The sequence below is a fragment of the Berghia stephanieae genome, chromosome 9 (assembly GCF_034508935.2).
Source record: "Berghia stephanieae isolate SIO BIC M18660-M18661 chromosome 9, UCSD_Bste_1.3, whole genome shotgun sequence".
Classification (NCBI taxonomy): Eukaryota; Metazoa; Mollusca; class Gastropoda; order Nudibranchia; family Aeolidiidae; genus Berghia; species Berghia stephanieae.
In genome coordinates this window covers 14141258-14154205 of record NC_088368.1, presented here as the reverse complement: position 1 = coordinate 14154205, position 12948 = coordinate 14141258, and the positions used below count along the sequence as shown (strand labels likewise).

At 35.9% G+C, this 12948-nt stretch overlaps 1 protein-coding gene across 4 annotated transcripts in view; it reads left to right on the top strand.

Annotated features, from left to right (window-relative positions):
- Window positions 1–12948, top strand: part of LOC144979734 (protein lev-9-like) — a 138833-nt gene that overhangs the window by 106887 nt on the left and 18998 nt on the right. For all 4 annotated transcript variants that reach the window (XM_078926702.1, XM_078926703.1, XM_078926701.1 and 1 more), the window contains 3 exons: window positions 9341–9478; window positions 10489–10552; window positions 11679–11809. In XM_078926702.1, coding sequence (XP_078782828.1) covers window positions 9341–9478; window positions 10489–10552; window positions 11679–11809 — 333 coding nt within the window. The remainder of the gene's footprint in view (window positions 1–9340; window positions 9479–10488; window positions 10553–11678; window positions 11810–12948) is intronic.

The following is a 12948-nucleotide window of genomic DNA, read 5'->3' as shown; positions in this document are numbered from 1 at the left end:
CCGAAAAATTGTAATATCGCTTAACAGGCGTCATGTCCCGTTCTACATGTTAAATGTTGCTATTGGCCAGGGACCCCTTGTAAAGCGCTTTGAGCACATTTAGTGGATATTGCGCTATATAAAGCTCAATTTTATTATTTTTAAAATCAGACTATAAGTTAGTAGACGTAGTTTGTTTAGGAAACCCGGTGGCTATTTATGATTTTTTTTATAAACGTGTAGCAGTGAGACGAGAGAGAGAGATCGAGAGATATATATAATGATAGATGTAGTGATAGTTAGATAGATAAAGGAGAGAGAGAGAGAGAGAGAGAGAGAGAGAGAGAGAGAGAGAAATAAGTAGAGTGAAATATTGTTCATTGTATAGTTATCATATACGTTATAACAGTGTAAACTAAATGACAAATTGAACATATTAGGAAATAAGATCTATTATATTATATATTATTTATCTATTTATTATTCATATTATTATTATTATTATTATATATTATTTATTATTATTATTATTATTATTATTATTAATTATTATTATTATTATTATTATTATTATTTATTATTATTATTATTATTATTATTATTATTATTATTATTTTATTATTATTATTATTATTATTATTATTATCAATAAACAATAAAGGTTACACATTGTTTTGTGTGTCGGTACGTTATATCCGACTGGTGGATGTTATGAGTTTTTTAACTAATCGCATAACATCAATAATCCAAAATCTTCAAAGGACACAATGTTGGGACCTGAATTGTCTACGATCACTGTCACCCATTCGGCTACTATCACACTTAACATGGCTTGACTTTTGTGACAAGACAAGACACCGTACCGCTCTGGGTGAATGACAACTCTTCTTTGGATCGAAAGGTCCTTTGGGTTCGAGTCCCGAGCGGCGCATTGTTGAGTCCTTGGAAAAGGCTCTTTACTCACATTCTCTCATCGCACTCAAATGTAAAATGAGTAACAGCCGTTAACAGCGTTTCTCTGTCAGGAAAAAAATTGTAATACATGTTAAAGAGTCATTGTTGGCGAGGAACCCCTAATGAGTTGAGCCAGTTTAATGGATATTGCGCTGTATAAACGCTCAGGTTTGTTTTGTTTTTACTTGGATGCTTTAACTTCAGATCTACAACAACTTATTCTCCATTATCTTCCTTTTACTGACGTTGACCAGAACCTACACAAAAATGACGTCTCTCGGGTCTTTGATATTGGTTGTTTTATTTTTGGGTTTCTTTTGTTTTGTTTTTTGCCTTCCGCATTTATGAGTAATTCTCACTAAACTGTATTAACCAGACCATAAACGTTACACATAGTTTTGTGTGTTGGTCCGTTATACTTCCGGATGGCAATGTTGTGAGCATCTTAGCCAAGCGCATACTATCAATAGATCTATGTGTAAACTTAAAACGGTTATAATCGGATCGAGAAAATCGCGTGATTCCTAGTCACCCATTTGGATGTAAAAAAAAATAAAATGTAGATTTCATTCACGTTATTGTTTATAAACAACCAACTGTTTGTCCGAACACGTTTGAAGGTGTGTCACAAATTCCATGTTTTGATTGGTCAAAAATCTACTGGTTACTGGTTGCGATCTATATTCATGTTTTCGTCCAACCAGGTCATCAATCACATGATTTGTTGCTCTCCAAAGATTTGATATTTATTAACAATTGTAAACACGCTGCTTTGTTTATGAAAGTTGTAAATTGTATAGATAGAATGCGCTTGGCCAAGGAGTTCACAACATTGCCATCCGGGAGTATAACGGACCAACACACAAACTCTGTGTAACCATGAACGTTTATAGTCAGGTTAATACAGTTTAGTGAGAACAACTCACAAACGCGGATAGCAAAAACAGTAACAAAGGCCTGAGCGACGTCATCTTCGAACTATCTATATATAATATACTCATGTGTCAAGCTGAACAAAATGTCCAATCGTGATGTTAGCTAATTTAATAGGTGTGAACACTTTTCACTATGTGGGTCACTTTGAGCACATTTTGCAATATGACCAATGACCTGGGGTCTGATTCATGGAGCGGGACTATGGTAGTCTCAGACTATAGCAAAGTCTGAGACTTTGTAGTCTAAGACTTTGGGAAGTCAGAGACTACGGAAAGTAAGCTATTCATGGAGTCAGACTTCGTCCCTGACTATCAAGTCTCTGACTACGCTTGCGAAATCTCAGACTACAGAGGTCAATCTATTTTTAACTGGGGATTCCTCGGAAACGTATCACAAAACGTCATAGAAATGTGTTACTTTTCCAGCTGCGCATGCTTCATACGAAGTGGCACAGAAATCATATCTATTTCTTCTTCGTGTTTGTTTTGATCGTTTTGTTGTTGTTGTTGTTGTTGTTTTTGTTGTTTTGCTTGTTTTTTGCCCCACAAATAAAAATTGTGTGAGACAAGTTTAGGGGTGTAAAAATTGCTTGAGATATTGTGTGTGTGTGTAATGTTTTTAGTAAATATAAATAACGATGGCACTTAAATGATTCTTATCAACGGTGGAGCATTGTTCTAAGTAGAGAGCGGTGGGCGCTGCCTGAAGCATGGGGTCCCGAAAATACTAACGAAAGAGTGAAGATGGATAGGAATCGGTAGAAACAATACAGACAATGGCGTTTCGGGTACAAATCCTTCGTCGGCACAACAATAAACAAATAAACGTTGAAAACAAATAAGAAGAAATGCAGTATAAATTGCATCGTCTGTACTCAACAATGGTTGGAGTGTGAACGAATCGTTAGCGTGGTGTGATAGAAACGATGAAGCCAGTGAGAGACGTGAAATTTCTAGAAAATAATGGACGATAAAAGACATAATAGAAATGTAATAGTAGTCGTAGTAGTAGTAGTAGTAGTAGTAGTAGTAGTAGTAGTAGAAGAAGTCGTAGTAGTAGTAGTAGTAGTAGTAGTAGTAGTAGTAGTGGTAGTAGTGGTATTAGTGGTAGTGGTAGTAGTAGTAGTAGTAGTAGTAGTAGTAGTAGTAGTAGTAGTAGTAGTAGTAAGTTACTATGAAACAATATGTGTACCTGGAAAGTGTTTGGAATGGACAAGATGAGGAGTGTATGTGCGATTGTTGAATCTTCGAGAAAATAAAATAAAATAAAACAAAACCATAAAATAAAAAAAAATAAAAAATAAATAAATAAAAATAAAATCAAAAACTGTCGGGTAGCCTTGTTCTAATCGCAGTACAATTACTCCCACCAGCGTATAGCACATATTATGATTTTGAAATTTAGTCCCAGACTACGATATTTACACCTGCTAAATCGCGGGTGTAAATTTCACCCGTTTAGTCCCTCGTTTAGTCTTAGACTTCGCGTAGTCCGGCTTCATGAATAGGTTACTACGCCTTTTAGTCAGAGACTACCGATATTGTCTCAGACTATCGTCGTAGTCCCGCTCCATGAATTAGAGCCCTGGAGCACATGGAAAGGTAATATAGAGCATCCCCATTGGACGGAATATTCAACAAAACAGCGTACAGCTGAGCATCCGATCCACCAATAATAACGTTTTTAGACGATCGGTCACGTGGTATCATCAATATAATTTGAAACTTGTGTAATATTGTAATTTTTTACTCCCAAGTTAATTTGTACTTGTCGCCCGTCAGTTCCATCTGTGCTTCACATTTCCAATATAATTTAACGACTGCGTTGCTAATCTGTCATATATTGGAGTTCTTTGAAAAGACTAACATTTCCAATTTCTGGCCGTTTTAATTCATTTTATTCCATGGATATCATACTGCATTATGGCGATGGGTTTTAAGGTTTTAAACATTTCAAGATTAATTAAACTCAGTTGAAGCGTTATTCCTGAACAGGCTTGCCAGTTTGATATTTTTATGCTAAATTTGGATAAACTGACGTTTTTTTTTTTCGTTTTTTTTGTTTTTTTTTTTTTTTTTTTTTTTTTAATGAAAATTATGTTTACCTTTTTACTTTATTTTTACATTTTATTTTAAAATCACTTAATTGTTCTTATTTGATAGACAAATACGCGATAATAATAATAGACTTATTGTCACCACTAGACAGGCAAGACTGGCAAGAAAAAGGCAAGGTGAAATTTACCAGGTTGCGTGATAAGAAAATAAAAGAAATGTTTCTACTTTTTACTTGCATTTTCTAAAACCGCTTGTCGTTTGTGAGACCATTTAGAATATTTCCACGACTAGTATGGCATTTTTTCGTAAGATTATCTGGCTATTGTGCTCCCAGTTCGTTTGTTGGATGTTTTGAATACCTCGCTGTGTTGTCTGACCTAATAACAAGTTTTTATCCGACGTGAATAAATTAGAAGGTCTGATAACCGAATGCAATTATGTCCCTAATTTAACATTGTTGCAATAGACAATTTTTCTGTGTTGGTTTGAGAGTGTTAATTTCCATTACAACTGTGAGCCACCAACAATTTGGGTTATCAGACCTGCGAATAAGTACACGTTGTTCTTACCCATAAATACTTGATTCTACTTTACAATGTCATGTGATGTAAAGAAAAACTTGGTACTTCCGCTTCAAGTGGAGGCGTTGTCATGACGACTCTTCAAATTTGAAAGCAATGTTGCCAATGTGGCGATTTTTATGTCAAATAAAAAAAATGAAAATGAAAAACGAAAAAGAAAAAGAAAATTAGCGTTTCAAAAATAGATATGTGGGCATGGAAAATTGGGCTTGTTATTTTATTGTATTTTTCTTAAACCATCACTCATTTCTTCAAGTTTGATATACAAATTAGCATCCATTCCACAAAATACGCTTTATTTCATTAAATTCACGACATGGTGAATGTTTCATTACATTAAGGCCAATTCTCATAGCATTGAGATGAGAAGGGGAAAAAATTAGACTTAACGCTGTTTTCACACGCATTATAGCAATTTGGCCGCCTTTTTCAGATAATTTCAAGAGAACACACACACACACACATACACACACACACACACACACACAAATGAATGAATTAAAACCAAAAAAAAAAAAAAAAAAGACCGAAGAGCCACTTTCCGATTTTAGAATAGCTGGGTGAACATATGTATATATATTTAATTTCAAATACAACTTCAACATGAGCTTTTATATAGCGCGTAATATCCACTAAATGTGCGCATAGTGCTTTACAAGGGGTCCCTGACCAACATAGGCACTTAATCAACATGTAAGACGTGACATGACACCTGTTAGGCGATATTACAAATTTTTCGGACAGTGACGACGCTGTTAACGACCGGGTACTCATTTTACACCTGAGTAAGGTGAGAGAATTTGAGTAAAGAGCCTTTTCCAATGACTCAACTATGCGCCGAGCGAGGCTCGAACCCAGGATTTTACGATCCGAAAGCGAGTGTCATATCACTAGACCACATAGCATATTTACTTTTAATCCCTTTATTTTGTAAAATATTTTTCTTTGGGGGGAGGGGGGGGGGGTTATGAGTCACCCGACTTAATACTGTTTTGAAGCCACATTTCACATATTTGGACAAAATTAATCTGGCAACCCAGTTTTTTGAGGGCATGATGGGACGCGTGATGACCTAAAATGTCTCTTGAGATTGGGGCTTGGAGAGCTTTCTTTGACAGGTTCAAGTTTAGGGGATTTTAATTTTATTTTTATTTTAAACTATAATATTGTCATTTGATTTTATCTAAGGATGTCAATGTGTATGGTTCGTGTGGGATGGTGGTGATGGTTTGAGAATGAATTGGTGAATAGTTTGATTTTATCTAAGGATGTCAATGTGTATGGTTCGTGTCAGATGGTGGTGATGGTTTGAGAATGAATTGGTGAATAGTTTGATTTTATCTAAGGATGTCAGTTGTATGGTTTGTGTGGGATGATGGTGATGGTCTGAGAATGAATTGGTGAATAGTTTGATTTTATCTAAGGATGTCAATGTGTATGGTTCGTGTGGGATGGTGGTGATGGTCTGAGAATGAATTGGTGAAAAGTTTGATTTTATCTAAGGATGTCAATGTGTATTGTTCGTGTGGGATGGTGGTGATGGTCTGTGTATGAATTGGTGAATAGTTTGATTTTATCTAAGGATGTCAATGTGTATGGTTCGTGTCTGATGGTATGGTGGTGATGGTTTGAGAATGAATTGGTGAATAGTTTGATTTTATCTAAGGATGTCAATGTGTATGGTTCGTGTGGGATGGTGGTGATGGTTTGAGAATGAATTGGTGAATAGTTTGATTTTATCTAAGGATGTCAATGTGTATGGTTCGTGTGGGATGGTGGTGATGGTTTGAGAATGAATTGGTGAATAGTTTGATTTTATCTAAGGATGTCAATGTGTATGGTTCGTGTGGGATGGTGGTGATGGTCTGAGAATGAATTGGTGAATAGTTTGATTTTATCTAAGGATGTCAATGTGTATGGTTCGTGTCTGATGGTGGTGATGGTTTGAGAATGAATTGGTGAATAGTTTGATTTTATCTAAGGATGTCAATGTGTATGGTTCGTGTGGGATGGTGGTGATGGTTTGAGAATGAATTGGTGAATAGTTTGATTTTATCTAAGGATGTCAATGTGTATGGTTCGTGTGGGATGGTGGTGATGGTTTGAGAATGAATTGGTGAATAGTTTGATTTTATCTAAGGATGTCAATGTGTATGGTTCGTGTGGGATGGTGGTGATGGTTGAGAATGAATTGGTGAATAGTTTGATTTTATCTAAGGATGTCAATGTGTATGGTTCGTGTCTGATGGTGGTGATGGTTTGAGAATGAATTGGTGAATAGTTTGATTTTATCTAAGGATGTCAATGTGTATGGTTCGTGTGGGATGGTGGTGATGGTTTGAGAATGAATTGGTGAATAGTTTGATTTTATCTAAGGATGTCAATGTGTATGGTTCGTGTCAGATGGTGGTGATGGTTTGAGAATGAATTGGTGAATAGTTTGATTTTATCTAAGGATGTCAATGTGTATGGTTCGTGTGGGATGGTGGTGATGGTCTGAGAATGAATTGGTGAATAGTTTGATTTTATCTAAGGATGTCAATGTGTATGGTTCGTGTCTGATGGTGGTGATGGTTTGAGAATGAATTGGTGAATAGTTTGATTTTATCTAAGGATGTCAATGTGTATGGTTCGTGTGGGATGGTGGTGATGGTCTGAGAATGAATTGGTGAATAGTTTGATTTTGAATTCTTATTTTCTCGTCTTTGGTTATTGTTAAGCCCTTTCATTACCGCCTTGGTCATTATCGCCGTCGTCGTCATCATCATCATCGTCGTCGTCGTCGTCGTCGTCACCAACATCATTAACTATTCTTTTAGTTATACTCCTAATTTTTATCATCCTCTTATTGAGCTCCAATGTCGTCTTTGCCGTTATAATAGTGATAATATCATCATCATCAGCATCATCATCATCATCATCATCATCATCATCAGCATCATCGTCATCATCACAATCATCTCATTTGTATAGCATTTTAAAACGCACGTTTCATCAATAAATAGGGGTCAACTTATTAGCTGAAGAGGGGTTTTGAGTGCGAAACGGTGCTGTCTTTAGTATTGTGTTCTACTTATGTACTGGTCTAATTTCATATTACATATTATTCTCATCTGTGTCAAGTTTTGAGGGTTATTCATCTTTTAACTAATATATTTTTAAAAAATTTAATTCTTTTTTTTTTTTTACAATTTGTTTTTGTTTTCTTTGTTTGAAGCCGTTAAATTTAGGTTTGATTTATACCAAGGGACCATGGCGGGGTCTTCTGGATGGAGTCTTTGACTGGGATTGAAGCAGTCAAATGTATACTCATAGTTTTGGGAGATGTTTTTCTTTTCTTTGTAAATCATCTCTCTGTTATGTATTAGGTCTGCATTCTGTAAACATTTGAGTGTGTTCCTCTGAGTGGGATCCTGTGCTGGTGTCTTGGTGAGACTTTAGTGTGATCTCAAACTAAGCACATTGATGGTGTGCTCTCGGAATCTACATCTGTTCCCTATTTGAACCAATTTCCCTTTGTCTTACTTTTTCTTTGTGCTTTGATTGTAAATCTAAAATATTTTGACTATTCCATTTACTTCCTTTTACTGGAGCTGATATGACCTAAATGTGTCGCAAGCACCGTAAAACCTTTAAAAACAACCAAAACAACACCAGGGGACGAGGTGGAGGCAGGGATAAGACAATGTACTTTATTCCCGGTTCAAGCCCAGCTATCGACATCTCGTCTCAATTTTTTTTCCTTAGGCAAGACATCTAACCAAAATTGCTCTTTTTGAGGCGTTTCACTGCGGCTGACGATTCAATAATCTGTTTGTTTTTTGTTTTTCTCCTGCTAGAACTTTGAAGAATTATCTTGGGGATGAATACAGTATTGGGACATTATCGTATTTGTCTATTTATATATTAGTTTAATTGTTTATCATTCTTATTATCATTTATATTTAATTATTTATTTGTTTGTTTATCTATTTGTTTATTTATTCGTTTATTTTTTATTTGTCTTTTTATTTATTAATTTATTTGTTTATCATTAATTTATTCATTCATGCATTCATTCAATCACTCTTTCATTCATTCATTCCTTTGTGCATTCATTCATCATTCATTTGATTGTTGATTTATCTATTTATTAAATTATTCATCTATTCCTTCATATTTTTAATCATTTGATTGTTTTTTATTTTATTTCTCATTTACCTATTTATTATTGTCAACTATTAATACATTATACACACTATGTACGACTATGTCGTCTAGTGGTATGACACTCGCTTTCGGATCGGAAGGTCCTGGGTTCGAGCCTCGCTCGGCGCATAGTTGAATCCTTGGAAAATGCTCTTTACTCATATTCTCTCACACACTCGGGGTGTAAAATGAGTTACCTGGCCGTGAACAGCGTTGTCTCTGTCGCGAAAAGATTAATTGCAATAACGCCTACCAGGTATCGTGTCTCGGTCTTCATGTTACGTGTTGCTGTTGGTCAGGGACCCCTTGTGAAGCGCTTTGAGCACATTTAGTGGTTCTGTTGGTCAGGGACCCCTTGTGAAGCGCTTTGAGCACATTTAGTGTTTCTGTTGGTCAGGGACCCTTTGTGAAGCGCTTTGGGCACATTTAGTGTTTCTGTTGGAGAGGAGACCCCTCTTAAAGCACTTTGAGCACATTTAGTGTTTCTGTTGGTCAGGGACCCTTTGTGAAGCGCTTTGGGCACATTTAGTGGATATTGCGCTATGTAAAATTCAAGTTTCTTGAAAATTCCATAATTTTAGAAACCCCACATAAATCCTATTTGTAAAATCATTGGAATCCTTTTTTGTTCTTGTTTTTCTGTAGATTCAGATGAGTGCCACAAGAGGCTGGAGAACGTGGGCAACCGGAAGTGCCAGAAAAGTTGTGATTCCGACGGCGACTGTAGAGGAAGAAACCTGTGTCGGTGCGATGGGGAATGTGGCATGAGCTGTGTCAACCCGCGTAAGTCAAAATACTGAATAGAAGCTATGCGTTTATTTAAATATTCACATCATCCGCCTGCCGGATATAACATACCAACACATAAAACTATGTGGGACCTTAAACTTATATAGTCTGATTGATAAAAAAAAAATTTAGTTGGAACTAATGACCGTATTGGTTGTGTGTCTAACAGCAATAACAAATAGCTGAGTGACGTCAATTGTCTTTTAACTATAATGCCAAAGTAATATATCATATGTCCTTTTCTTGTTTACCTGAAGAAGGTCAAAGGCCTTTGTTTTACTTTGTTTTGTATGTATATTTTATAAGAGTCATTTTTACTCCTTTTATTATACTATATAATTTTATTTCTTCTGTACTTTTACATTTATATTTTGATGATCGGTTTATCCATTCATCTAGTTATTCATTCATTCAATTATTCACTCAATCATTTATTCATTCAGTCATTCATTCATTCAGCCATTCATTCGTTCATTCATTCATTCAGTTATTCATTTATTCATTCTTTCATTCAGTCATTCATTCAGTCATAAATTCATTCATTCAGTCATTCATTCAGTCATTCATTCATTCATTCATTCATTCAGTCATTCAGTCATTCATTCATTCATTCATTCATTCATTTAGTCATTCATTCATTCATTCATTCATTCATTAATTCATTCAGTCATTCATTCATTCATTCAATCATTCAGTCATTCATTCATTCATTCATTCAATTATTCAGTCATTCATTCAGTCATTCATTCATTCATTCGGTCATTCATTCATTCATTCATTCATTCATTCATTTAGTCATTCATTCCTTCATTCAGTCATTCATTCATTCATTCAGTCATTCATTCAGTTATTCATTCATTCATTCATTCATTCATTCATTCATTCATTCATTCATTCATTCATTCATTCAGTCATTCATTCCTTCATTTAGTCATTCATTCCTTCATTCAGTCATTTACTCAGTCATCACAAAAATATGTCTCATTCTGTTTCTTCTACCATAGATCTCACATGCCACCCAAGCCCGACAATCGGACACGGGACAGTGAAAATTAACCCTTATAACAAGTAAGCAATAATATGACCTTTGTTGAAATTATGGGATGTCCTACCTTAATTGATCGCTATATGAAAGTTCACGGGGGTTGGGTGAGGTAGTTTCCCTGTTATCTCATCAGTAGTTGAGAGATGGAATGTCTGCACAATTAAGAAATAGTTCCTCCTTCAGAGCCACCAGGTCCATGAAGACGGAGTTTATCCCGGTTTCTATAGCGTGAAACAGACAATAGCAATTGCTTGTCTCTCTCTCTCTCTCTCTCTCTCTCTCTCTCTCTCTCTCTCTCTCTCTCTCTCTCTCTCTCTCTCTCTGTTTGTCTTTCTTTCTCTTCTCTCTAATCTTCTCTTCTTTCCTGCTCCTCCTCCTCCTGCTCCTCCTCCTCCTCTTCCTCCTCCTCCTCCTCCTCCTCCTCCTCCTCATCTCCCTCCACCCCTCTCTCCCAGCCAGGCGATGGGCGTCGTATCAACTGGATCACAGGTTTAGTTCTCAGACGCGACATTAGCCTTCATATCTCTTCATTAATAATGAAACATTGTAAATCGCATTGAGCATGGTCAAAACCATGGACATGCACAACACAAATGGTTAAACAGTGGAATCTGCATAAATTCAACACTCTTAAAGTCAGCTACTGTTTAAAGTCAACGCCTATTATCGGTCCTGGTTTTTCTGTTCTTTTCAGTGCGTTCCATTGGAAATGGATAGAGTCAACATTGCTTAACCCTCTCCTTACCAACTGTAGGAAAATCGTCACATTCGTTACGATACAACCAATATTTTTCTTATTCGAATTTCTTTTATATATCATAAAATTTAAAGACAATGAACAATGTGCTGAATAGTATGTTTTGCTAAAGAAATTATGTATCGGAAGAACTTTACTGCAATTGTTTTTTAGTGATAACAAATATATTTTTGTGATAGTTGGGTCTGAAGTTTTTGGGAAAATCCTGAAAATGGCTGGTAAGGAGAGAGTTAAGTCAGCCAATCTCTCTGGTCCAGCGGTGTTGGCTTTATCAGGACTCCACTAGCGCTGCATTTATATCATTTCTAATGTTTTCATTCATCTATTTATTCATTCACGTGTTTTATTTATTTTTTATTATTCTTTCATCAATTTACCCACTGTGTATTTAGATTTCTGGCCTATGCCGAGTACAAATGCAATGAGGGGTATACACTAGTGGGCATGTCGAATCGTATTTGTCAAGGTGATAGAACATGGAAAGGAAGTGCACCGAGATGTGAACAGAACCATGTCGTTATTGGTGAGTCTCCATATTCTCTTCTGACTATTTCTCTCCTTCCTTCTCATCCATTTCAATCTACTTCTCCTCTCCTTCCTTCTTCTTCTTCTTATTCTCACCTCCGTCTCCACTTTTGTCTTCATCATTCCTTCTTCTCCTCTCTTCCGTTATCCTCTTCTCTCCTTCTTCTTTCTCCTCCTCCTCCTATTTTCCTCCTCTTCCTCCTCCTCCTCCTCCTCCTCCTCCTCCTCCTTCTTCTTCTTCTTCTTATGCTTCTTCTTCTTCTTGAGAGGAGTGGAATAATAGCACTTTTTCCACCCCTATCATTGGAAAACCCTAATATTTCTTAGTAATTACGTAGAAATCGTTGAATAATGCTTTGAATGCATTGAATAAAAATTTATTCTACGATTGCAAAATATTTTTAACATTTTATTGGTGTGAAATAAGGTACAAAAGACAAATGATTGGTAATTAAAAATAATCTTTTAGTGCGCATGAATCCAAATCTAACGTTTTTAGTTTTTGGTCAAATTGTCATGCAAGCAGAAGGAGAAAGATACAAATTATGGTGAATGGAAAGAAGGACTAATACCATAACATTTAGTTACAAAATATCTAATCATCTTACTTGTAGGGACGGAATGCGATTCATTTCTTTGTATTTATTAAACTCGTTATATTTTTATCGGCCACTAATACATACTCGCTGAGTGGGGTCCCTGACCTTCCATAGTGAGCAGGGGGGTATAAACTGCGTCTTCTATCGCCTTCTATCTGTTTTCCAACATGCTTTCTGTCTTTGTATTGTAATGAGATTAGTTGGTTTTGTCCTGGCCCTGGCCGAAGTCCTAGCTTGGAGGGAAACGGTCAAATGCATAGTTATTGTTTTAGGAGATGATATTTATTTCCTTGTAAATCATCTCTCTGTTTTGTATTATTATATTTGTTATTATGAATGTATAATGTAAGCATTTGAGTATATTCCTCTTTGTTGGATTTTGTGCTTGTGTCCGGATGAGACTTATAGCTGATCTCAAACTAAGTACATTGGTGGTATGCTCTTGGAATCTACATCTGATCCCTATTTGTTCCCAGTTCCCCTATGTCTTACTTTTTCTTGGGTGCTTTAATTGTAATTCGAGTACTTTTTACTATCC